This window comes from Harpia harpyja, chromosome 5 (genome assembly GCF_026419915.1).
Source record: "Harpia harpyja isolate bHarHar1 chromosome 5, bHarHar1 primary haplotype, whole genome shotgun sequence".
Classification (NCBI taxonomy): domain Eukaryota; kingdom Metazoa; phylum Chordata; class Aves; order Accipitriformes; family Accipitridae; genus Harpia; species Harpia harpyja.
In genome coordinates this window covers 49,984,885-50,011,531 of record NC_068944.1, presented here as the reverse complement: position 1 = coordinate 50,011,531, position 26,647 = coordinate 49,984,885, and the positions used below count along the sequence as shown (strand labels likewise).

At 38.4% G+C, this 26,647-nt stretch overlaps 3 protein-coding genes across 16 annotated transcripts in view; 1 reads left to right on the top strand and 2 right to left on the bottom strand.

Annotated features, from left to right (window-relative positions):
- Positions 1–3,936, bottom strand: part of CPNE3 (copine 3) — a 31,291-nt gene extending 27,355 nt beyond the window's left edge. Inside the window, exon 1 of one of the 7 annotated variants that reach the window (XM_052786740.1) lies at positions 3,825–3,936. The gene's annotated coding sequence lies outside the window, so the exon portion shown is untranslated. The other 6 variants (XM_052786743.1, XM_052786746.1, XM_052786745.1 and 3 more) reach the window with 6 other exon arrangements.
- On the top strand, positions 3,923–18,511 carry RMDN1 (regulator of microtubule dynamics 1). 3 transcript variants are annotated; one of them, XM_052786747.1, is made up of 10 exons: positions 3,923–4,141; positions 4,822–4,933; positions 7,626–7,713; positions 9,416–9,575; positions 10,222–10,311; positions 10,971–11,026; positions 13,114–13,201; positions 14,846–14,876; positions 16,193–16,326; positions 18,364–18,511. In XM_052786747.1, the coding sequence occupies exons 1-10, from the start codon at positions 3,938–3,940 to the stop codon at positions 18,400–18,402; spliced, it is 1,002 nt and encodes a 333-aa protein (XP_052642707.1). In that variant the 5' UTR covers positions 3,923–3,937; the 3' UTR covers positions 18,403–18,511. The 3 variants fall into 3 exon arrangements, 2 of the variants coding, with proteins under 2 accessions (XP_052642707.1, XP_052642708.1); XM_052786748.1 differs by lacking the exon at positions 3,923–4,141 and adding an exon at positions 4,174–4,345; XR_008235156.1 differs by lacking the exon at positions 14,846–14,876.
- A 2,981-nt stretch (positions 18,512–21,492) lies between these two features.
- The window catches only part of WWP1 (WW domain containing E3 ubiquitin protein ligase 1), a 62,004-nt gene continuing 56,849 nt past the window's right edge, over positions 21,493–26,647 (bottom strand). For all 6 annotated transcript variants that reach the window (XM_052786732.1, XM_052786734.1, XM_052786733.1 and 3 more), the window contains 5 exons: positions 26,414–26,534; positions 25,352–25,456; positions 23,990–24,086; positions 23,595–23,667; positions 21,493–22,424 (listed from right to left, as the gene is read on the bottom strand). In XM_052786732.1, coding sequence (XP_052642692.1) covers positions 22,325–22,424; positions 23,595–23,667; positions 23,990–24,086; positions 25,352–25,456; positions 26,414–26,534 — 496 coding nt within the window. In that variant the 3' untranslated portion in view covers positions 21,493–22,324. The remainder of the gene's footprint in view (positions 22,425–23,594; positions 23,668–23,989; positions 24,087–25,351; positions 25,457–26,413; positions 26,535–26,647) is intronic.

Genomic DNA, 26,647 nt, shown 5'->3' with positions numbered 1-26,647 from the left:
ATTTGACTTCTAGGACGCCTGTTCACAAGATGACTTAGAAACAGCTATTTCTAAACATCCTTCTGTTGACCTTTTTATCCTTGAATATGTGTGTTCACCCTTTATGCACATCTTTAATGCTGAGGGTTCTTCCCAGCATCCTCCTCACACAAAAGCATTTTAAGAATTTTGGGTGATGTTTTGATGCAAGTGAGCTAAACTGTAAAAGGTAATATTGTGCCCTGAACAAGAAAATTAAGAAACACAGATATCCTGACTTCAAAATGTAGTTGTTTTAAGCAGACAGCATTCAACCAGGGGAAAAGTGTTTCCTGTGTTTATGTTTTATCAGAATATTTTTATATGAATTACTTCATGTAAAACAATCTATCAACTATGCAATTTGAATAGTATCTCAAATTGTGTATTCTTCATTGCAATTTCTCTCTGTAGAGCCACTGACTGACTTTACATAATTAACATTATCCACAAGAAACAAAAACTTGTATCTCACTAAAACTTGCTGCTGTTTATTGCAGAAACAAGATGCAAGTGATCACATGTTTTAGACTAATCTTCCTCACAGTCCATTTCAAGTCTGGCATGTTGTGACACTTCACTGTTAGAAATACCAGTTCTTAAAAATGGGTTTATGGTAACTTACTTCAGAGGTCTGTCTCTGTGCAGGAGAAGGCTAAAACTTCAGTAGTAGCATTAAAATGTGAAATGAAAGGAAATTAAAACCAAGAATTGTTATTCCCATATATCAATCAAAGTAACAGGTTCAAATGCATATACTTTGAGGAACTACAGCTCCTCTTAAAATAAATAACCTGTCCAATAGTTCTATGTGTCCATGATGACAGCACTGTAAAGATTATTTATGGGAAACTCAGAGCTTTTGTTACAGAACAAAGTACAACATAAATTAGATATTTTAAAAGTCCAGCAAGAAAAGCCCTTTAAGATTTTAAGAACAAAGATCAGATCACCTTTTTTGTCCTATTCATTTAACCCTTTTTTACCAATAAGGTGATAGTGTTTTAAAGCAAGTAGACCAAAACCAGTGGCTTGCAAGCTCCCAATGTAGCTTATGCTCTAAGAATCCTATGCTTTCCTACACTGCTAAAGGTTGCCTAAGAAAAATCCATAAAAACACTATCCCACAAGGGTCCAGCATAACATTTTGTATCTCAGGGTAAACACCACCACTAACTTGAAACTGACAATCACAAAATTACACATTACTATAGCCCAGATGTATTTCAAACCTTCCTATAGGCAAATGAAGAGCTCTCCAGTCAGCTCTGCTTCAATTCTGTATCATAGCAGCTACTTGCACTCTGCATTCACTGTGCCTGGGAAGCATCATACGTGCTCTGCGTATATGTAGGCAGCGGCTCTGAACACAAGCTCACAGCTATCATGCTGCTTCCTGGAACCACCAGATTATTGCACATCTGCTAATCACTACCATGAGGACTTTGTAATAACCCTCCTGAATGCAAGGAGCACCAGAAGCAAGTTGACACCACTAGAACTAATTCAGCTGGCTCCTAACTGTGTCTTGGATAAAGCACTGAGTGAACATGAGCACTTGATCCAGATACAGGATGGGAAGGATCCACAGGACCCAGTTTTCTTTCAACCATAGAAGAAAGTATGAAGCAAGCGATCCAAATCATTAAGACTATTTCTTAAACAGAATTTTGGATGCAGCAACCCAGCCCCAAAACTCGTACATTCAGAAATCCTTCAAATGCTTAATAATGCCATTTTTAAATCCCTGAGCAACAGCATCTCATCTAAAGCAATATTAAAGTTATACCAAAGAAATTAAACACAAAACAGTAAAGAGCACCATAATTCTACCTCCTGTCTACTCGTTTGCACAAGCCACACCACAGCTTCCAATGTGATGCTAGAAGGGGCCATTACGAATCTTAGCCTAATTGATCCAAGAATAGAAGTAACTTTGTTGGGTTTAACAGGAAGTAATACCTACAAATACTAACTTGACCATACATTATTTATATTGGAAGAGCATGCTGACTTTCACTGGAAAATAAACAGAATTAATAAGGAAGGAAAAAAACATATCTTTCTGCTCAACTTTGTCCCTAAAGGTGTTTCCTAAAGGAAACCATGGTAATGACAGCATCTGATTCTGAATCAGAATAAAGGAAAAAAAAAAAAAACAACAAAAAAACACTCCACCCCAGGTAATAACATTAACCTATTTGTGGAATTGAGATTTTAGTTTTATTACCCCTAAAAGAAGGATCTTTGGTGTTGTTGGTACAAAACAGCTACTATAGCTTCCCTCTAGCCTTAAATTCTGGAAAAACATTAACGCCTTGGGCATAACACAAGGCTGTAAAAACACTGTGGTACAGCACTGCTACCTTGGAATTCTGGCAGATGACATTTAACAATGGCTTAGTTATTCAACCTACCAGAAATGGACTTTTGCTTTCAACAGCTGAACTAAAATTAGTCTAACAGTCACATATAATGGATCTGTCTTCATTAATACTGACATATTTAATACAAATGTACTTGTTGGAAAAACCCTGCATGCTCCCTAACAGCATAACAGAAAAACAAAAGGAGCTCTGTCTGGTTCTCCTTGCTCCTCTACACATCTTTCTTGCTTACTTTTTTTTTTTCTTCTAATGCTTGTTGATGTTCTGCATGCCCTTTGAAACATCTTTCTGCTGTGATTATACATATATAAAGCTAAAATTTAAAACTTCAACGGAAAAGAAAAAAAAATCCGGCATTAAGTTTGACTATAATTACTTCTACTAAATAAACTTTTTTGTACCGCCACAGAAACATCTTTAACTTGAACTTTCGGGGACATAAAACTCCCAAGAAAACAAACGTAACTTTCGGAGGCGGGGCGTTGCATATTACCTTGAGGATACTTAATGCACTTTGAAGATACGAGCACGGAAGCAAAAGTGAAGAACTTTCACATTTTAACTTTTCCCTAGTGGAGGAGAAAATTACGACAACGTGCACGTTAGCTAAGGTTTGTCTTACGCATACCGTGCAGCTGCAATGAAGAAAGGAAAAAACAACCACCCACTCTAGCAGCAGCTCAGGAAGAACAGCGCGTGGTTTTTTTAGGGACGATGATGACCCCCGACAGTCTCCTTTCTAAAGGGCGAGGGCGCTTCCCAGAGTAGCATTACACCGCCACAGAGATCCGCGCCCGCGGCTCACATGCTCCGGCGTACAGCTTCAACCTCACCCCGTCCCGCTACCTGAGGGACGGCGACTCACGCGACCGATGGACTTCCTGGAGCTCCGCAGAAGCGGGTGCCCAGTCCCCCGCGAAGAGCTGCCCGTGCCGCGGAGCAGGAAGCGGGAGAGCCACCTGAGGGCATCTGCCACCAGAGCGGACGGTGAGGACGGCTGCCGCCGGCAGCCCCAGCTCCAGCCCCGCCCGTCTCCCGGCTGTACGAGGGACAGCCCTCGCCCGCCGGAAGGGTGAAACGGCTGGGGCGAGCGGCAGCCCGAAGGCACGACGCGCGGAAAGAATCAGCTCCCTCTCTCCAGGCCGGAGGGGGAGCGAACCCCGCGGCGGACGGGCTAACGCGCGGCCGGGCGGAGGACTCGCTCCTGAGCCACGGCAAGGCCACGGGGCCCCGCCAGGCGACGGACCCCGCCAGGCGACGGCGCCCCGCCAGGCGACGGCGCCCCGAGCGATCTGCCTCGCCCGCGGACAACGCCCAGTCCCTCCCCGAACGGCGGCGCAGCGCGCAACGCCGCTCCCCTGCGGAGCCGGCCGCAGCTGCAGCCCCCGGCCCCTCGCCCACCGCGACCCGACCCCTCACCTGCCGGGGCCGGCGACGGTAGGGCCGCGGCTGCGGACCCCTTGCGCCCGCGGCGGCCACGCCCACGCCAACCGGGCGCTCCCCGCCCCGAGGCCGCCGCGGGCGAGGGACGCATGCGCACGCCGCCCCTCTCTCTCCCTCGCTCTCTCCCGGCGCCCCCTCGCCCGAGGTCGGTGACCTGGCTGGGGCCGAGGCGTGGCTCGGGTCCCGGCGTCGCGCAATGGCTGGCGCCCGCAGCGGCCGCGGGCTGGCAGGCGGAACGGGCGGCCGCTGCCCTTGTTTCCTCCTTCGCCCGGGCAGGGCTGGGGGACGGACCGGTTCCTCCGCTGGCGGGGGGCGGCGCTCGGTGGCGGCGGCGGCGGTCGGTGGTGATGGCTGCTGTCATGGCGGCGCTAGCGCGGTCCTTCCGCCGCGGCCCGGCCTGCCTGGGGAGGCTGCTCCGGCGGGGGGCTGGTGGCGCGACGTGCGGCCCGCGGGGCCGGGGGGGGGCCGGCGCCCGGCGCGGGGCCGGCGGGAGCGAGGTAGCCGGGTTGCTGCTCTGGGGGCGGGGGGCGGCGGGCACGACCGCTTCCAGGGGCTGCGGGCGGGCGGGCGTGTGCCCCCGCCGGTCGCCTCTCCGGCGCGGAGGGAGCAGCCGTGGAGACTCTGGCATGGGTGGACGTAGCGAAGGGCTCGTTTATTTTTGCCAGAGCTGGGATCCCCGTGCTCGTCTGAAGAGCACAAGTTTGCTTTTTTTTTTTTGCTTCTTACCTTGTGTTTGCTCTATATTCGTGGTTGATTTTCAGCGCAGTGCTCTGTTCCTATTTCAAAGAGTAATTAATGAGCCTCTGCTGAAAAAACTTAAAATGCCCACCTGATGTTTTTCTTAACGAGGGGTTTTTTAACTTTCAAAAGTCTCTGTTCAAATTCTGAAATACAACTGGTGCTAGAGACGAGAAGAACTTTTTTAACTCGGAGTGACAGTGTTTATTAACATGTATCTTATGATCCCATGCAGGTGCTTAGAAAAAGCCTTCAAAGGGGGTTTGCGCTTTCAACAGGGTCCTTTTTGGTTTATGAAGCTCACAAGCTGATTTCTGGCTTTGCTGAGGTTCATGCAAGCTTCAAAGGTAATATTTTCAAATTTTGAAGTGTGCAGGTTGTTCTAATGCGAAACTTAAAAGTTGTAGTGCCAGAATTATACGGGAAAAGGGTGTAATGCTTTTGATTTTCTCCATTAAGACTGAATGCAGCATGTTTCCATGACGGGATGCTTTTGAATTGGTTCACCTTAGCTTTGTAGCAGTTTAACAAGTGATTCTCCTAAGTGTCACTGAAAGCAGATCTAGTAGCTCATCTGGTCTAGGATACAACACATGCACAAGGTGTATGATACCTAACTTGTTGCCCAAGCTTTAAAGAACTCTTATTGAGAAAGATACAGTTCAGTTAGGAATGCGGACCAAACCTTAATCAATATCTAGAGATCTTAGTTAGCTCAGATTTTCAATGTGAACACAGTGCAATTCCCATTTAATCTAGTTGAGCAACACTGAGACTGCATTTCAGACAAAATTGAGAAATGTCTTGTATTTTTGTCACGCTGAAAAACGGGAAGAAAAGCCTTGCTTTACCTACCAGGAAAGAATAGAACAAGTGATAAAATGTCCTTTTTGAGATCTGAATACAGATAGTCTCACTACTGGAAGAAAAGTAACGTTATCTTAAAAGGGGATGTTGTTGCAGACTTAGTACTTGTCTATCGTGCTAAATTAAGGGGTTTTGAGAGTAAGCCTAACCCAATGGAGAATGAGCCTAACTGAAATGTATGCTTACTGTGTAGATTAGATAGTAGTCAGCTCAGATAACCTGTTTGGAACAACTTGGATGTTTATGCTTATAGAAATAAAAATTCAGACAATAGACTTTTGAACAGATAAGGAACTGTTTCATTTGCTATAATAGAAGGAGCTTCGGTGAGTAGATTTAAGATAGCTAGTCAGTACACAAATAAGAAAATTTTCCCATGAGGAACATAAGTAACGCTACTTAGTTGCCTCTGGTCTTTTTTAGTGCTGTCACTTGAATCTGGCATTTGCATTGCCAAGAAAAACAATGCTAGTGGGCTTTCTATGCAAGACAAGTAGTAGATACAGTGAAAATAAGAATAAAAAAGAAATACCTGAAAAATACTCTTGAAGAAATAAAAGTCTAATAATTTATGTAAAACACCTGGTGGGAAATGTGTTCAGAAGACTGATTTCTGAGCATTTAGTCATTAGATAAGTTAGTAGTGTTCAGGGAGTCTCAACAAGCAAAGATAACAGTTCACTGAAGCTAATACTGAGGATGTACCATGAAGCTAATCTTGGACACTAAAATCTAAAGTCCACATAGATCGTTATCTTATCTTTGAAATGGTTGACAGAAGGCATTTAGAGATGGCAGGGTTAAAAATTATCCAGAATGCTCTTCTGATCTTCAACGATTTATATTCTAGGATCTTTTTAAGCTGAAGAGGCTTTCGTGTTTAGTAGCCTTCAGTGTTTTTTTCTTCTAGAAGTAAAACTGTGCTGCTGTGAAACATGACTACCATATTCAGTAGATAACTTGAAAAAAGAAAGCTTATAAACAAAAATCATTTTTATGAAGTGGGGGGTAGAGCTTATGTTTTGACTTAGAAGTTTGATCACGGACCCAGGAGTAATACCAAAGAGATGATAAACTTAGCTGAAAGTTCTGTAAGAAATTAGACAAGGTTTTTGACTTAAAAGGTAATTTTTTCGTGTTTTAATATTGGCAGAAGAGTAAACGCGGAGTTTGTTCTTCTCCTGTACAGTTATGTACTTCGATAGAATTATCTACCTGCTTCCCTTTGGGTATTTTTCCTCCTAATTCCATCTGTTCTCATGCTAGAATCTGGTATTGTGTGGTGTTCAATATTTTCTGTTTCTGGAATGCTGTTTATATATTATTATATTCAGCGAGTTGTGGAGATCGTACTCCCCCATCTCTGTTGTGTTTTAAAGTATTTTCTAGAAAAAGAATTAAAGTATTGTAAGAACAATGGGTACTTAGTCCATAAATTGATACTCTAGAAAGCCAATTCTGATTTTCAAAACTATTTTTGCTTTTAGTATCTTCTTGAACACATAGCGGTTTCAGTAGATGAACTGTATTTTTTGGAGTTGTGTTTGTGAAAATCTTAAGGACTTCAGTCAGAAAACCTTTGAGCAATGTTTCATTTTGGCTTGTTGAGTAAGATAATGGGACCCACTCAATCTGCAGTCATTCTGGCAAAACTATAGAACCATACTAACAATGAAGAATATTTTAAAAAATTTTATTATTATTAAATTTAAGTTCTGTATACGTACTAATGAAGGGGGTTTGTTACTTTCAGATCTCTACTGCACTTGCCCGCCTGGTCATATTTTTCATACTTTTTTTTTTTTTTTCCCCCTGCCGTTTTCACAAAGAAGAAAACAAATTGCTTCTAGTAGTCTGATCCATTGAGAAAGACACTTTTTAATGTTAAGTCCATTAAGCATCCAGAACTCTGTTGCTGAAAGCTGTTTTGTAGTTTCACGAGAGGCATGTGTTCAGCACTGTTTCTTTTCCTAGTTGTTCATTGTAAATGTAGCTTATTCAATCCTGCTGTGCATTTACATTGTTTGAAATGATGGCCTAAAAAGGATCTACAGTGTTTGTTCTTTGTGTTTCAGCTAGGTTGTCTTGCTCTAAAATGTTTTACTTATGCTATAATGTCCTAATTACATGTAATTTGTTCTTCTGTTTCCACAATTTTAACTCCTCCTTAAGTGGAAGAAGTTATAGAGCAAGCAGACTACCTGTATGGGAGCGGAGAAACAGAAAAGCTATATCGGTTGTTGGTTCAACATAAAAACAGGTACTTGATTGCATTGAGACATTACTGCGACTTCTTTTCAGTGCTCTTCTGTATCAATTTTTCAACTAATATTCCCACTGTGGTATGCTGGAGAACCTTGCTTTCATCCTTATGTAAGTAGGAAAGAAGGACTCTTGATCTTTTTTCTCCTAATGGCAAAAATGAATGAAGAAAGGACTGGTAGCTGTAGAAGGTGAGGATTAACACTCAAGTTTTGCAGTCCTGCAGAGGAGGGGTTTTTGCTTGTGTTTTGTTACTCTAAGAATCCTTTAAAATATAATGCAAAACCTCATGATGTGTCTAGACTACTAAATAATCAAAGTACCTAGAATTCAGGTATTGAAAATTTTTGAGAGTCACTGTTTCACTTCTTTTTCATTGCTGAGCAGCTGTTCTTTCCATTTTCATTTGTCTCACATTAGGATTTGAGTCTGAACAAAAAGAGCTCCTTACTCATGTAGTTGTCATAACTGCACAGAACATTATTGATAAGTGAACTGGGACAAGCTGTTTAAGGAAAAAGCAGAAAATGCATTGCAAACTGAAGAGTCCATTCCTTTGGAGGAGACAAGGCATCTCACTCCTAGAACGCTTCTGGAGGAAGTCAACTGTTCAGTTCTTTTCAGTCGTTTCTAGTTTTTGGGGTTTTTCCCTCGTTCTTGCCAGGGGCGCAAGTATAAAGCCTGGATGTTAAGTAAAGGTCCTTGTCTGTAAGGGACACCGTGTCATAAGCAACATGTAAGCTTGCTACTAGGTGTTTAACAATACTAATTATTCTGTGAGGATTAATGATTCCAGTAGCAGTACTTCACATTTTTGTGACTTGGCTGAAAAATGAGTCTGCTAGTTCTGTGTTACTGTGTTAATTAGAGCAAGACTGCTGCGTTGTAAGCAGTGACTCAGTTTAACTCCAGATAAGAAAACTGGCTTTTATTGATACTCCGAGTTTAGCAATAACTCTTGTATGCTTTTTAGTATTTTTGGTTTCTGGTAGTTTTGACTTCAGTATTGCTGGGGGGGGAGTTTTATAGCCAGAACCTCTGAAAGACTTTCTAAACTTAAATTTAATATTAAAGTCTCTATTAAAATACTAAGCCAAAATTAAAATGGTAATTAGCTAAAAGTATAGTAAAGTGCAAGCAGTGTTTCAAAACAATGTGTTAACTCAATAATAAAATTTAAAATCCCTTATCTTTGGCTATAACATACCATACACCGTTTGATATAGTGATAAAAATAAATATATAAATGTACAGCTTTATGTGTTGGGGGTATGGCTAATCTATGTTTTTTCACTGTTGTTGTAGGAGGAATTTCATTATTTAGGTACAATTATAGGGAAAAAGATGCATAATATTTTAAACATTCCTAGTAAACGTTAATATAAAATCAGTGGAATACTGCAAAAAGTACCGTCTAGCTAAGAACAAAGTAGTGCTTGTTTTCCTTCTGGTGTTTTGAGTGGTACTGTTGGGTTTTTTAAATCTGCATCTTTTTTGAGAAAACAAAGTCCTTTCCTACAGATATGTTTGCTTTGCAGAACAAAGGTATCGTTAGCTTGGGGTTGTATATAGCATAGAATGACAGATGATATGCTGTTGTCTTATCACTCGAGATACATATTTAAAGACTGGTTTAAGACCTTTGCTTGCTTTTTTTTCCATTATTGCTTTAAAACGTTAGTGTTTCTGTTCATAACTAGTGATGATGCAGAGTTGTTATGGCGGCTGGCGCGGGCATCACGAGATCTAGCTCAGCTTAGTAGTACTTCTGCAGAGGAGAAAAGACAACTGGCGTATGAAGCCCTTGAGTATGCAAAAAAGGCACTTGAAAAAAATGAATCAAATTTTGCAGCACACAAGGTGAGCCAAGCAAAATAACTGAAATCTTGTTCTTTGATTTCTGCCAGTAGAAACTGGAACAAATGTCATTGTACTGTTTCAGCAAACTTCAGCATAATTCAACTTTTTAGTTGAGAATGAGTGAGACTTCTAATTCTCCCTAACTTTCTTGGAAGATCAGAGTTCAGACTTTTGCAGCTACATTTCCTCTATACAGGAAACAGGGACTGGTTAAATGTGTGCAGGACCATGGAAAGAGGTGACATATCAGGTTGATTACAGCTGATGTAATCAGCTCATCCTTCTCTGATGTAGCCTTAAAAATGTACATGCCCCACATTCAGCATAGTGTTTCTGTGCACAGTAGTAGCTCTATAGAGTTTCACTGGAAATACTTCAGGCTCTGGCTTTGTTCTGTTGGGGTTTTTTGTGCTGCTTCTCTCACAGGCAGAGAGCAACAAAGTATAGTCAGTTGTGTTGGCATCTTGGATAAGAAGAGGACGTTAATGCAAGCAGACCAGCAAGCTGCTCTGATGCTGCCTGAGCTGTTCATAACAAATACTTCTTGTTCTCATTAGTAGTGTTGGCAGCTATTTTTTTTTTTTAATTTACTATTAATAGCTATAGTGCTGTATTAAATGTTTTATTTTTGTTCTTTGAATTACAGTGGTATGCAATTTGCCTTAGTGATGTTGGAGATTTTGAAGGAATCAAGACTAAAATTGGAAATGCCATTGTTATCAAAGAGCACTTCCAGGTAATGTAAGTTTTTTGCATACAACAGCATTAATGCGTCCAGTATGTAGATTGAGTGATAGTTGTGAACTATTTGGCAAAAATTTGCAAGTGTACTTCTGTTCAAATCTCCTGGTGACACTTTGGTTTTTGGGTTATTGTGACAGTCCTGAATGCCCCAGCAACAAGGAGTACAAATGATCTCCTGCAATAAACTAAGTCCCTGTAAAAGGGAGTCTTGAAATAGCTGAAGTGGTTTTGACACCTCTTAGGACTAGATAAAATGTAACTGTGCTATTAAGAAATGGAAGTGTGGCTGTCCTTCTAACTGTGGATTGTGTAGCAGTAAAGGACAAATACTGGGGAAGATAAAGGACTACTAATTTTGTATGACCGGAAATTATTTCAAAATCTGAACATGCCAAGCCTCATGTGGAACTCTTAATGACCTACTAAACAGAAGTGCTTAGCAATCTGTCAGTGTCTTCACTTTCTTGGAGATGAGCTGATTTAGTTGTGCACTGAATAAATACCATATTGCCTTGAAATTCTACACACTGTTAATCTGGTTTAATTAACAGTAGGAAAACAAGTCTACTTTTTTTTTTAATGTATTTTAATCCAGATGTGGCAGAACAACTTGTTACATCTTCTGTTTCTCTTTTTTTTTCACCTCACTAGAGAGCCATTGAACTGAATCCAAAAGATGCTACAACAATTCATCTTATAGGCATTTGGTAAGGCGTATTTTCAAACAAAAGTTAGAATGTGGCAAAGAAAAGTGCCAGAATATAAAATGTATTACATGAATTGCAGAAATGCTTGGAATACTTCAGTGGCTTGTAATTAGTTGATGCAAACGTGAAAACCTACTGAACCTGTATAGGACATCATGCCTTAAAAAAGTCTTGGCTGTTAATTCTTATGCAGTTCAAAAAGATGAAAAATAATTGTTCATTCAATTTATTTGTTTTACTATATGGAACTATTAAAAACTCATTTTGCAGACGTAAGTATGTTTCCATAGCAGACACCAGAGATTGTAAGTACAACTCATTTTGTCCTACTAGTGTGAATGGAGACAAAACTCAACACTGAATTTACATTGAATTTCAGTGATGGGTGCAACTTAATACAATCTGTGTATAGTGAAAAGCTATCAAAAGTGAGATGTGTTCCTAAAAGACTTCTGTTATTATCTGTCATTGTATTTTAAAAGTTACATTTAAGTAAAGCAGCTTATAAATGCATATGCATTAACAAAAATCTCTGAAATTGAATTTACTGCTCAGTGAAATTGGTACTAAGAATTACTGTTACATAGCAGGTGAAGGGACTGGAAATACAACTTTCCATACTAACCTGAGTGTTCTGTGGAAGCAGTGTGATTGAAAGCAGTATCTTTTATGGGTTAGTGAGAGACTCCAGACAGCATTTCTCGTTATTTGTCTGAAAGAGACCAAACCTGCTACATTGTTTTACAGGAAATCTCTACTGTAAGATTGAGAAATTGAAAATAAATAAAGCCGATGTATTCATAGCTTAAAAAAAAATACTAAAAACCACAGCCACCTTCTCTATGTTTTTTTCTGGACTTGAGTATCAGAGTAAACTACAGTCTACTGCTCCAGAGTTTACTACTTTACAAACTTACTTTGTTTTTTCAGCGTCCACCACTCATTCCCACATGACCTAACAATTGCAATAGTCCAAATTTGTAAACAAACAGAAGCATATGCTACCAACTGAATGAGCCTCAAAGTCAGTTTTGAGATAGGAAGCTTGTTCTGGAAAATACTCAAGACATTGTTCCTAAGGAAAATCAGAAAAGGTGATAAAAATGTGAGATTATTATTGCTTTTGGCACTAAAATATCCCCATATTATATATTTAAATATGCTCATTATTGAATCCCAGAGCATCTTCATCTGAAACTGGGATTTGGTATCAGCCAATTCTTGAGCATTTTTCTCCTTTCTAGTCTATCCTGGATTGAACCTCTTTTATTGGCATTTCTGATAAGGCACACCTCTTGGCAAAATTTCAACTCAGAGTGTGTATTCCGTGCCTTGCCCCCATCTCCTCTGAACACTTCCATTTATTAATTTTTCACTTCCTCTAGAGTGCTCTATTTTACACAGTGAATAATATTTTTATACTCGTTGTGGGAGGGTAATAAATTGAATAGCGTTGTTTAACATTTTTACACCTGGAATGTTCTACGTATTTGAAATACTTAACAAATGTTTAATCCTTTCACCATCTCTAAGATGGGTGACTGATTACCTTTGTTATTTAGTACATAGGAAAACAGCATAGTATGGCCTAGCCTAGAGCCCAGTAGTTTGATTCCTGGGTTTATTTTCATTCTTATAGATTATAGAGTCTTTCAGGAATGTACTGCAGATCTGATTTATATTAATAATTAAGAAAAAGAAGGTAGTGTTGAGGTAAGGCAATGACATTACTTGGTTGTGCCCTGTTTTTGCAAATATATTAGAAAAATATCAAATATACATAAATTGTTAAAATCATTCAAGCTCAAAAGCTGTCTCATGGCTAATAACTGTCTCCAGTTTTGTCTAATGTAATAGCAGTTCCCAGTAAAAGACACGCCAAAATTTCTTTAGCAGAGCTACGCGGCAACTTCAAACATCTTGCTATTTTGTTGTACAGTCGTAAGAACTTGCTTATAGAACTTGCAGTGTGGCTGCAGTTTTTGTGACTCTTGGAAACAACAATTAAGACATCCAAGATATGAGAATCTTACTCGAAAAAAGAGAAAAATACGAAGGGTATATACGAATGTTTCCTTTCACTCCAGGTGTTACTCCTTTGCTGAAATGCCATGGTACCAAAGAAAAATAGCTGCTGCACTATTTGCCACACCACCAACCTCCACATTTCAAGAGGTACAATATGAAAATGTTTCACAGATTATTATTCCCCTTACAAAGCTGCTGATACACTTTTACTAACCTTCCTGACAAAGCTGACCTCTGCTTATGGAATAAGCATGCGCTTGTGAGTTTACAACTGTCAATAATAAAATGTGAATATAACAGGAGAGTGAGGGATATCTAAGAACAGGAAAAAAATTTTTTTCAGCTGTAACACACATAGAATAGTGAAAATTATTTCATGTAGTTCATGCAGCAGAAAATAACAAGCTATATGTAACTTAGTTTGTATTTACTATTATGATCTATTGCAGATAACTGTCTGTACTAGTTCCAGTGCTGATGATTTATATGGTGGTGTTATACCATGTACTTATTTGATAGGACTACTAGATTTTTTCCCTTATATTAAATGCAAAAAGCAACAGCTTGCTTTGTTACTTAGCACGAACAAGTACCTTCTCATCCCCTGGCTCCCTATGGTGTGTTTTTTTTCAGTTGAAAGTACTTTTGTTCATCTTTGCTATGAAAATTGCTTTGTCATACGCCCTAGAACATATGTCCATATGTATATCTTCTAGGGTGTCTACACAGTGTGCATCTTATTTAAACACTTGTACGTATATAGAAACTTGAAAACTAAATTGGTAATAGGAAAGTTTGCTGCAGCTGTTACAATCTTCGTTTGTTTAGCTCAACCAATAATGGGCCCGCTATGTTTTCTTCTTTTAAGGGTGGGCAGGGGGCAAGAGTCACTACAAAGTAATTGTAGAAGGTTGCTTGCTGTTACACAGAAAGCAATTTAAGCTCTGATTGAAAAAGAAATAGAACTTTTTAATGGAACGTCAACCTTGTAAGTTTTGCTGAAAATCACTCTTGGAAGAATACACAGTGTCAGCCAGGATTTCAAATACTGCAGAATCAGGCCAGTCCCAGTATCGAGTTCTGTAGCACTTAAAGTGGCTGAAGCAGTAAACTTGTTCCAGAACCTGTAGTTGAGCCAAATTGGTAAGACTTCTGCAGTTTCAGTACAAAATCTGTTTTGTAGATACATCCGCACTTTTAAGTTCTCTGACAGTATTTTTCCTCCAGCTAGTAACATCAGAAGAGGTAGGAATGGACTGAAATTTCTGATGTGCAGGATGGGAAACCAGTTGAAAAATACGTGCGGATTTCATAAAGGTTTATTCTCATGTAAGAGGATACTAACTGGTGTTCTGTAGGAATCAGTTCTCCCTGAAGTATAGTCAACATTAATGACCTGAATCATAAGATTTGTTTCATCTATTAAATTTATCCATGAGAACTGGACAGGGGAAACTGCAGATATGCTGGATGGTAGAAATGAAATTAAAAAATTATCTTGACAAGTTGAAGACTGGAAAAACACAATCCAATTTGCTAGGGACAAACAGGAGGTACTGTACTTATGGAGGAAGTGGCAGGGGAATGGTTGGATATGTACTGGTTCTGCTGAGATGTCAGATCTGATAGTACATTGAATGAGAACTATCAGTAGCATGCTGAATTAATAAAAATGAGATCATGGACAGGAAGTCCTTATTCAGCTGTGTTAAGCATGTGTGTAAGGCTTTAGTTTGACTACTGTGTTGAGTTTATTCTCCATTTTAAAGAAGACAACCTTATCTTTTGCAGGCTCTTCATTACTTCCACATGGCAGAGGAAGGTAATACTTCTAGCTTTTCTGGACAGAATAATAACTTTTAGGAATGATGACTTCCAATAAAACTCTAGCTTTTGGTATTATCTTAATAGCGTATGATCTGCAGATAAACATATCAGCCTGTTGTGCTAGTCAACACACTGGACTGTTACTTTGGAATGTTTCATCAGAGATACTTGAAGTACATTACACGCTCACTATCATCACTTTGAGTGTAACACCAGGGTTTTTTTCAGGATAAGTATTAAAGTGAAATTTGTACCTTCATTAGTAACTAAGTACTCTTCTCCAAGGCATTCCACTAGAATGCAGGGGGAAGAAGCAAGCAAAAAAGGGAATGTTATGTCACTTTTCCTAAATTTTCTTAAAGTTCAAAAGTCCTCTGTATTCTAAATAGAACAACAGAGAAAGCACGCTTTTTTATTATTTCAGAAGCTATTTGGAGCAGAGTGCCAATCTAACAGGCAGTAAACCTGCCCAGATGTAAAAGAAAATACAGACTTTTATTTTTCCAAGAGGGAAGCCATTAAGCAAAACTGACTAGCTGAAAGATAAAGGAAGACAAGGGACGACAGTGTTCTATGAAAGATTTGTATGTGGTTGTATCAGTGAAGTTAAAAGGAAAAAAGTTCACTGTGTATCTTCCCCTCAGTGTCAAGGAATGCACCTGTGAACCGGAATGGTGGACTTACTTAATCTCAAAATTTGCCTCCAAAACACCTCCATATGTTTCGAATCCTGACCTTAGATCCAGCAGCAGAGAAAGGCTCTGCTATAAGTATGAACAGTAGGCAAGACTAATCTTTAATAATGATTGATAGCCAAAGTATGCTTTATAAAACCAAATTCTTAAATCTCTCCTGAAAAATGTTAAATGTGGGTACAAACAATTTTAAGTTTTCTTTCTGTGCAGCAAAAGCTAAGCTAATACCATATGTATGTGGTCTGAAGCTAGGAACTGTGCCATTTTATTTCCTTGCCTGCACTTGCTAAGCTGTTGCATTGCCTGTTGCACCTACTAGGTCCAGAAAAGCACAGAATCTGCAAAGCAAAGCTGTTGTGCACTAAGCTCACTGCTTTCCTCTTTGTGAGGAATCTAGTCTCATTTGGTATATTAACTAACAAGCTGCTAGCTAATGTAACTGTATATGAGACCAAAATCTAGCAAGTAGAAGTTTTACATTGACTTCCTTCTGATACACCAAAATACTATTAATCTTTTCCGAACTAAGTATTTAAAGGAGTGACGCTATATCATGGCTTTGATTGGTAGTATGCTGCTCATTCTCATTTAAAGCTTTTCTCCTGTCTCTATACAGCTGACCCAAATTTCTATAGCAAAAATTTGCTCTTTTTGGGAAAGACATACTTGAAGTTAAACAATAAAAAGATGGCTCTTCTGTGGTTAAGCAAGGCGAAGGAGTATCCTGCACATACAGAAGAGGACAAACAGGTAGGAAGTTAAGAACTGTAATAATACAATCATATATTGTAACCAACACGTGACATCATGGCAGTGGAATGTTTTATAAAGGTAACTTGGAGTAAATTGTAGTTCAGCACCTGTAATCCAGGATCACATCCAGACACCAAGAAATTCTAGTATGTTGGTAACTGCCTCTGAACACAATGGTTGGAAATCCTCTGTTTATAATAAAGAACTATTATTCTCTCTTCTTCATGATGTTTTTGTAGTGCTAACAACAACTCATGCTTAACTGTGTTATTGAAGTTAAGGCAGGCACCTGAGCTAACCTATGTCTGTGTGAGCACAGATTCACTTTTCATATGCCTACAAATGGAAAAGTAGAAATCATATTTTGGAAGAGCTAAAAACCACATGAACAGGAGGAAGAAAAAAGCATGGATGTATCAAAAAACTTGCTAGATCCATAAAATTTAACATTGTAGTCCTTTCCAGGCCCCCAGGGAGAGATTCAGACTATCTGAATTGAGACAAATGGAAGTAATGTATCTTTGACAGCAAATCTCCAACACTAGGTGACCGGCAGCACTTAATTACCCTTTTGAACTGCTTGGAAAGACCCTGGTTTGGACGGGTAGGCATCTGCTTCCTACCTAAACACATACAGAGTACTTCCAGGAGGGTTAATCCATTAGACTTGTTCTGACCTAATACTTCACTCAGTATAAACCACAGCAATTGCACTTATCTTTCATAACAATCCTGTTAACATCAGGAGTAACAAAGCCTGATTTCCAATTGATTTTTTCTTATAGGTGATTGACCTCCAATTCATTTAGCATGAAGCTGCAGCATGAGATACTTTAACTGTTAGAGAAAGCATCAGAATGTGTTGTGACATTCTGAATGTCCTAATTGCAAGAAATAGTTTGGTAAGATTTTGCACTTCACACCTCAGAAAAAACACTACTGAGGTTTGCCTCCATAGATTCTTCAGTAAGGCTCGAACTGTTTCTCCCAAAAGTGAGCCCCTTCAGTAACACCTTTCAATAGAAATACAATTAAGGGTTCCGTTCCTCCACTGTTTTGCAAAATGTATAGGAATTTAACAGCCTAAAGGAGTAGTGGTCTCAGCATGTAGGAAATTAGTCAATTCTTCTAACAGTTACTAGTAGCTGGAGGCATATATGAAACCAGTGATCACAAAAGCTTGCCTTTCTTTAGAAACCATGCAAAAGGAGTCAGTAGTGATTTTTGTGCAGTAGCCAAGTTGTTAAACCGCTTATCTGCTTGCAGCAGTGCTTGGCCTCCTGGTACAAATATCTTTCCGTATCTCCTGGAAGCGTGCAGAGCTGCTGACCTGAGAGAGGTGGTATTCTCTCCATTCTCTGGGTGCATGTGTAAAATGCAAAATTAATTGGGAACTAGACTTGGTAGTCCAGTAAGAAGGAACCTGGCCTTTGCAAAGAAATTGGAATTCTTGTCTCTGCATTTGGCAGAGGTAGGCATAAGTGGGTTTTCTGAACATTTGTTACCTCTTGAGTATCTGCAGTATCTGGCTTACCTGCACTGCTTGCTGTCAGGACCAGAAGTTTGTTGGTTTTTTGTTTTGTTTTGTTTTGTTTTTAAATATAGATGATAGAGGTCATGTTCAAATGTTATTAGATTTTACCCAGAATCCCTAGGCAAAGGGAGCCTCAGAAACAGTCTTCTCAGACTCCCTTAGCCACTGTCCAGAGTTTTGAAAACCCTAGCTTGGCTTGTTATGGTCAGATACAGGACAACTTACTACATGCTACTATTGGACTACAGCAAATCAAGAGCTAATCATCTGTATTCAACACAAACTTACTACATATAGTAAGTGAATTACACTGAAGGCACTGGCATCTATGTTTCAAATACTGAGCATCTTGAGCTACAGAAGAAAAATGACTAGTCTTAGGAGGGTTCTGAATTTACAGAACTGTGGTGAAATGTTTGGGTGCTTGCATGCTAAGTTCTGCTAGAAGAGCCTGTAACTAGCTGGCGCTGTTTTGTTTCAAGTATATTTATTTCTTTCAGGTACAGAAAGAAGCTTTGGAGTTGCTTAATTCTATATAACAAGAAACAAGATAATGGGAATTCAGTGCCTCAGGTTTCAGCAGCATAGGAAAAAGACCCCAAATACTACTTTGGTTTATTGAAGCTGTTAATAAAAGTATAGCTTAAACCTGCTGTCTCCATATTGTTTCAATTAAACTGTCAGCTAGATCTGTTTCATTATGTGATCCTGTCTGTTGATTTACATGGGAATTTTTTTACACTGTTCAGCTGCAAGTTATGTATGAGGAATAATAAGCATAACTTTAAAGAAAGGAGGTACAGGGCCATTACATAATTACAAACCTGCAATTTTTTCTAGAGCATTCTCCTTCTGTGGGGTTCAGTGGCCTTCAAGAGTAATATATATTCACATTATTAGATGTTCCTACAAATTTCTCATTAAGGCTGCACAAGCAGTCTTAATTCCAATACACTTAAATGCTAGTGTTAGACTTCATAAAAAGTGCTGTGGTTTAAAAAAAAAAAAAAGTGAAATTGGGAACACCTAAGAAAATCCATTTATGGGTGATACCAGCATATGCAATGAGAAGCTTTCTGTGAAATATAAATACTTATTTGCACATTGAGAGGCTGTGAATTCTGAGGATTTAGTGGCTGCACAATGTTCACTGGACATATGTGCTCCTTCCTTAGGCTATGATGACTGCATACTCCCAGTGCTTTAGGAGGGAACTACAATTTGGAAGCACATGCACTTCTGTTTGTAGAGATAAAGTACAACTTTCTTCTTGTTCTTGCTTCTATTTTAGCAGGAACTTTCACCAGAAAAATAAATTAACCTAAGTTAGATAACCAACACAGAAAATATTTACAGACTTTCCAAATGATATATTCTGGTTATCCAACAGAAAAAAGAGGACCAAATAATGAAAAAATGGTAGGCAAATACGCATGTTATTGCCAGTAGAAAGTCTAACAATCTAGAACAAATTGGCTATAAATACCTGGTGTTCGCTTTAATAGAAAAAAGTATTGTGATCTATAGGAGGAAGATGAAGAAGGGTATAAATTGCTTAGACTAAGAAAGCAAGCCTATGGCAAATCCAAAGCTGAGAGACAATCTAGAGTTTTAATTCTAGCCTCAGATCATGAAACTAGTTAAAAGGTGGTTTTCTCCACTACGGTAAAGTAATTCTTCTATTAGTAGAGCATCAAAATGAAGTCTTTGATATGTCAAAAGTCCCAGGGTAGATGACATGTAGTGTTTCAGAGAGATTCTTCAAAATTTTCTGCATTCATAGACTACAAAAACATCTGCCATACACAAAACCGCTTCTGGCAGCTTTGTGGCAGAGGCACCTTACTTCAGTGCCTTTTCTGCTGCAGAAAACAGTATCTGCACAAAGAGGAAGGGTATCTGGGTACCAGGTAAAGATTGTCGAGTGTTTGGAGAAGAGCAGCTGAGTTGCTTGCAGGAAGAAGGGAACAAACAGAACCCATGAACTACACAGTAGCTCCTTCAAGTGGTATTCCCTCACTGGTTCCCTCGTCTGATCTCCAGCCTTTGCTGCCTTCCCTCTCTTTGCAGTCTTCCTGCCTCCCCCCAAGTACAGCTGAATTACAGGGAATGCAAACGGGAAAAGTAGTTACAATGCAGTATTACTGAAATTCCCAGAAAGTCTAAGTTAACTACGCACACACACACAAGTGTATAAATCGTAGGTTTTTTTCCTCGAGCGCCATGCTTTCAGTCAGTCTTGAAACCAATAGATCATATACACGTACAGAAGGCCACTAGGTTTGTTTTTTCCTTGCTTACTAACCCTTACCCACAGGAAAAACGATTGCAGGTATCAGACAGCTAAAATTATCAAAACAATAAAGCAACTACATTCTTGTGATGTGCTGTCTTCTTTATTATTACTGTTTTGTTCACTTACTCACAGGTTCACAAAATTCAGCAGTTGGTAGTGGGTCACCCAAGTCATTCATTAGTGCAAATTCATGAAGTTCAACTCTATGACATTTAGCCCTCTTAATTGTCTTTTAGGCAAGCCACACACACTTCTGTTGCCCGGCCTTTGACCTTTTTTTGTTGTTTTTTCTTTTTTTAAAGCTCCCTCCATTCTAACCAGCATAAGTCGTAATTTAAGTGGATTTACACTTGAAATTAATTTAATGCTATATTTATGAAAATGGTTTTGCAGAAGATATTTGGTGTAGTATGAAAAACCCTCAAAGTGGTGGAAATTTTTGAAACTCTTATAGAAAGGTCATCTAAGATAGCAGTCTATTGGGCCCGTTGCACTACTGGTGTTACCAAAGCTATGTGCAGGTTAACAGCTCCACGGTAGGCTGTGCATATGCAATACAAAGCCTCAAGAGAATCCAATATGTAGAAAAAATAAAATTTTGGCAGAATTCAGTTGCTGTGTTGGAAAGATACATGAACAGATATAGCGTTTTTTTCTGCATGTACACTTTTAACAGTGCAATATGATATGTTACAGAAGTGGTTTTAATCATATTCTAAGAAATCATTTGCATGTGTACAAAATTCTGTATAAGTTAAATGTAATGGAATTTACAGTTAATATTTAAAGCATAATACAAATGGTAATTTTAAACACGTTTTTACTCTATAATAAGGAAGCACAGTTTGCTAAAAGTAGCATTTAATATAATTCACATGAATAAGGTGTTAAATATCAATTTTTTTTTAAAACACATCTTTGCAGTTCAGCAAATGCCCTCAATGCCAATAAAACTAATTTTAAAATGGCTTTATATTATTGTGCACTTAGGACAAACCTGACCTACGTAACAGAATGACAGATTTTAGACATACTAACTTAATTCAGGTACATCTGAATTTCTGTAAGAACTTAAGAGGAACAAGAATATTTAATACTTAAGAATATTTTTATCTGTGCAAAGCTTACGTAACTTTCATTTTATTTGGGTTTGCTAGATCCAATAACTGAAACTGAATATGAACATAGAAAGCAGCAGTTCACATTACCTTTTGTATACCTTATAACTCAGTTTACATTCATATACTACAAAGTTGTAAAAAGGACATCACAGATTGAAAAGGGAAACAAAAAACAACAAAAAAGAAACCTGTAAGACACCAGACCAAGGAGAGAATGTGTAGTATTTTCTCTTTTATTATTATTTTTTCTTTGAAGATTACCTAACATCCTCGTGGTAATAACCCAAGGTAATATGTAAACAAATTTCAATGCTGCTCAAATGAATTAAAATATTCTGTTCAGCTCCTACAGTAAGTCAGAACAGTGGCACCAATTCCTTTCAACATTAAATCACATTCATCTTATTGTACATGACTCTTGTGCAAGTAGTAAAGGCTTTATTCATGACCTTGGCTACATCAGTAGAGAGGGATATATCAGCTATTTATATATTTAAAAAAATTAAACTGACAGAACAACATATTCTGTCATCTCAAATACCAGCAGCATCTTTCTACATATTTAGGATACGTTTGGCCTAAGCCTTTAACACCTTTTAGAACAGCCATGCAATAAAACAAACTTGGAGATGTTTCTTAAGAGAGAACACAGAGCAGTTTAAACATTTTTCTGAATAATAAAGCCAAGATAAAGCAAATCCAGGCCCTTTTAAATGGCTGCAACTTTTCAAACACTTAAAGCTCTATAAAACTAGAGCCTATTAGTATATATATTTATATTTTTTATATATATTTTAAATAAGTCTCTTGTCTGCTTTCAAAATTTATGAGGGGTTTTTCTGGTCTTTTGGAAGGGCAATAAATAAAAGTAGAAAAGGCTGAACTGTTTTGCATATCTTTGTGGAAGAACAGAGAACAATTCTACTTTTAGAGTTTCAGAAATATCACTGTACAGAACAAAAAGCTTATATACAATTAAGTGTGCAATTTCAGTTGGCTGGGCCTTTTATTATGCAAGATCTCCTTTTTGACTAGAAGCCACTTCTACTCTTGACCAAATCCCTCTGTTTCTTCAATGGCAAAGAGCAGCTTCTCTTTTAGTTGTTCATAGCTTTTATATGGTGGCAAATCCAAACGATTAAAACTGAGCAGAAAAAAACCAAGATTTTGTTAAGTTTATCTAAATTCCATGTAGAACACTACAGAACTCGACTGCTATAGCAGAAGTTAAAGGTGTTCTGATCTAACAATTAGAAATGAAGAAATAGCAATCAGTGCAATCTCACTGCCTTGACATTTCTACGAGCAGTAAAAACAGACAAAGTTTGAGAGGAATACTTTAAGAAACAAAAGACTGTTACCACATCAGATAAAACCCAGAACCTTTGAAGACTAAAGACAGCAACTATAATACTCAGAAAAGGAAATGTTTGCCATGAAGTTTAATATCATCCTAGATTGATGCATCTCCAAATTCCAGCAAGAGCATGAAAAAGCTGAATTTTTCTCCTTCCTACACATGCCTGGATACAGGGGGGGGTGTTCCCTCTAAACTTTACCCTAAAAGGCTTCTGCCAAAATTCTGTTTCATTCCCTCTCTTCCCCAAAATTATCTTAGACAAAGAGGGATGTTTAACTCTTGCAATCATCACTTGAAAAAACAGCACTGGTGGAGAAAATGGTAAAAAGGAGAATTCTCTGAAGCAGTTTAAAAGTATGATGAATATTATTGTCACCATGTTGCCAAAGGAAGGTGCATCCATTTTGCACACAGCATATGTGGGAAAGTGATCTGTGTACCTGTTGCACCAGTTTGGTGTAGGAATGCCAAGCCAATAATAGTCTGAAGCCTGACAGGAAAAAGTATCTGCATTCTTGGCTAAGCATCCTTGTTTTGAACATTTGCTGTGATTTCTTTCACGCTACTTTTTCTCATGACTATACATTTATCTTTTATAATGTTACTGTATAATAAGTGTGTCTAATAACTGTATATACCTAATACCAACAAGAATTTTGTTCAGTTACTTAATATTCTCTAAAATACAGAAGTAGCAAAACACCTCTCAGTTCGATGCAAGAAGGATGATATACTTTTGATAGATCTGATACTGACAAACTGTATACAGTACAGTAGCAAAATTTAAGAATAGGGCAACCAGAAAAGTTTTCAATACTGGCATGTCAGAACAATCAGAGAAGATGAAGATGGAGATAGCGAACTGATTCAAATTAGATTTCGTTTGATTTGGTCAATGCAAGACCAGAAGAGAGAACCACTAAATGTACAGAAAGTTCACATGTAACAACTCACCAAGTGTGACTTCTTGGTAACCAGGTTTCCTTACCAACTTTTTCAATGCAGAATTTCTGAGGACCATTACTTCCTAGAATAGAAGATTTAAAAAAGTGTAATCTGTTCCTTTTAAGTAGCACACGTGATATATACGTGACATAAGACACAGCTCAGATACAGCAGACAGAACTCATTAGGTGCTACTCAGTGTTACATGAACATGAACATTCTTCTCCTAGAAATGAGCTAATTTCCTAATCATTTATAAATGTATTAATGGGATTTCTGATATAAAAAGCCCTTCTAGATCCAAGCTGATGTACATAAAGTTCCTGCTATCTGTACACTTGCAACATGGTTCATTTGCAAATGGAACAGTTACAGTATAAAAGTTTTGGTCACTTTTTACTTACCCATAAGTTCAGCAAATCCACCCAGTGGTAATCTGCAAGTGCCAGTGACAAACTGCAGAAGTCGCATGCGAACCTCATTGTCTGTTTCTTTTACAAACTAGGTACAGAAATTCAAATTACTTAATAAAAATCTTTAACATAGCTGGAGAAAAACAAAAACCCCACGAGACTGTTGAAAAAGTATAATTCCATTTAAAAAGACACCACCTTGAGAACAGTTTACCTTTCTTGATTTCAGCAAAATTGGGTGGAAGGAGAAGACAGTGATTTCAGATTATATACACTGTCGACTGTTACAATGTGAAGGCTGGCAACAGCAAATAAGAAGAATCTTTATCTATTTTATTCTACACTAAAATATAAATCATGCCAATGCTTTATACAAAGGCTATTGCCATTTTGATTAAACATATCAATAGCCTAGCCACAGGCTCTGGGTATTTCAAGACTGCATGTAGCAGTCTCAGTGAGAGAAAACACCGTCCATAACAGCTGCATCACTTTCTAAGGAAATTCACTGGGAAAGGGAAGAGGAAGAAAAGAGAGGGGAGAGGGAGAACATCTCAGTAAGACGGGGCATTGATAAGCTAGAATTTTGACTCTGAAAAACCTGAACAACAAAATGAACATTTTTGTTCTATGAATGTTGAAACCATATCCAAGTTACTTGAACTTCTGTTTAAGATTTTTTCGTTACCAAGCTTCTTAAAAATAGATCATATCATCAGATCTTACATTAACTGACAATATAAATAAGCTAGGAAATAATTGATTTGCATCATTTTCTTATACGAACTTTGTCAAAAGCATCTCTAAAGTGGTGACTTATCACAAGACAGGAACTGCCTAGCTGTGACTTCTCTCTAGGGAAATTCATAGAAACTGGGAGCCGGTATAGCATTTTTGGAGGTTTTTTCTGAAAACAATTCTTAGCCAACTTAATTAAAATGTGAGTTATAATCAGTCAGTGCAAGACTGGCACAGTTAATATGACAACAATCATAAATAATATGTGGCATTTCAGATGTACAGGTGTACTACATATAAGAACATTTAGAAGGTAGAACACTGCTAAGAAAACAAAAAAAATCTATTGTTGTACAATCAATAAGAAGGACAAGATATAGAAAAAGTATTCATGACCCAGCCATCCAAATGTAATGTGGGTATCTATATGCCATTTCCCACCCTAAAGTATGCTCCCTAAGAATCAGTAATCCTCCTTTCCTTCTCTGAAAAGAAAAAAGAAAGGAAGCAATGAGAACCTTCATTCAGATGGCACCCCTCCACTCCACATCATCTGTGTTACCAAAAAAAAAAAAAAAAATCTAAAGAAGTCAGAAATTTTACTGATCAACATACCTGCCAGAACCATATGATCTGCTTGCTATTCCTTGTGTAATGACGATAAACAGTGTTCCTCTGCCAGTCTGCTAAATCAACTTCTTGCATACCACAGAGCATAACCTGGAAAAGAGAATGATTACTTGACAATATACATGTCTACGCGCATAAATTAAGAGTTAATTTTGTATCTTGTATGAGACACGCTAACAAAAATGGAAGTTCTTGCTTCTAAAAAAGGACTGGTAATTTTTTTGTTTTACTCCACAGTTAGATCTTCCTTTATCCTAAGTTTACAGAACTCCTCCAAAATTGTTTATGTATTTAAGTGGTCTGAAAGCCTGCATACCAGAAACTTGTAAGACAGATCAAAGTCCTTTCTCAGGAAAAACTCCCGTTTAACTTAAGAAGCTTTCAGAACACTGCTCATTATATACAGGGAACTTTGGCAGGTCTCACAGAAATAAATAAGCATAGCACTACAGAGCCTTTTGTCCCTGCTCCAAATCACAAACCCAACAGTGAACATAAAGGTCAGGCTGATTGTTAGGTAAACATGGTGCAAGCAAGTGATTCCTGTTATCAGCCCTTGGGTTACATACTGCAAATTCCAGTTTCAAACCTTGTGGATTTCTCCAACTTTCTGTCCTTAAGCGTAATAACCCTAGAACCTGTCCTAGACTATATAGGTGAAACTAAGCAATCACTGTACACCGGAATCAACTTCTGTGCTGCTACAAGGTAATTCTATCCATCTACCACAGAGGGAAAAGTTTTCTAGGACTAATTGATCCATCTGTGACCTCATATTCTGATCCTTTCATAGAAACTTGCAAAACACATTTTAATACTGGGGAGGGAATCTAAAAATCCCAACTGCTGAACACCACAAAACGCCGATTCAATAGATACTGTCTTTTCACCATGATTTACCCCCACTGCTCCTATTAAATTCTCCATGTTCCAGAAGCTATCAAATGCAGCATGCCACAGATGAGAGCTTCAAGCTGATCTATCCATTTAATCATTCCATATGTATTACCTTTGCAAAAGGTAAAAATCTTGAACAGAAAACCTCACCTCCAGCTCCTTTTCATCAAAATAGTGTAGCCACTGTAGAGGAACAACTTCATTAAAACCATCAAGAAAAGCTTTGGTTTGTTCTCTAACTCCCCGAGAAAATCGCCACTCGGCCATTAGCCTAGGATGGAAAAAACCAAACATAAATTAAACATCAATTTTGACTCAACATGAAGAACTTCAAACGTGTATGATTGCGTGTGTGTTCCCATGACGTAACACTCCTGCCAATTT

Coding starts and splice junctions, on each gene's coding strand:
- RMDN1 (XM_052786747.1), top strand. CDS start 3,938: ATGCGCACGCCGCCCCTCTCTCTCCCTCGCTCTCTCCCGGCGCCCCCT. Junction 10,312..10,970: donor TTATCAAAGAGCACTTCCAG/GTAATGTAAGTT, acceptor TCACCTCACTAG/AGAGCCATTGAACTGAATCC. Junction 16,327..18,363: donor ATACAGAAGAGGACAAACAG/GTAGGAAGTTAA, acceptor TATTTCTTTCAG/GTACAGAAAGAAGCTTTGGA.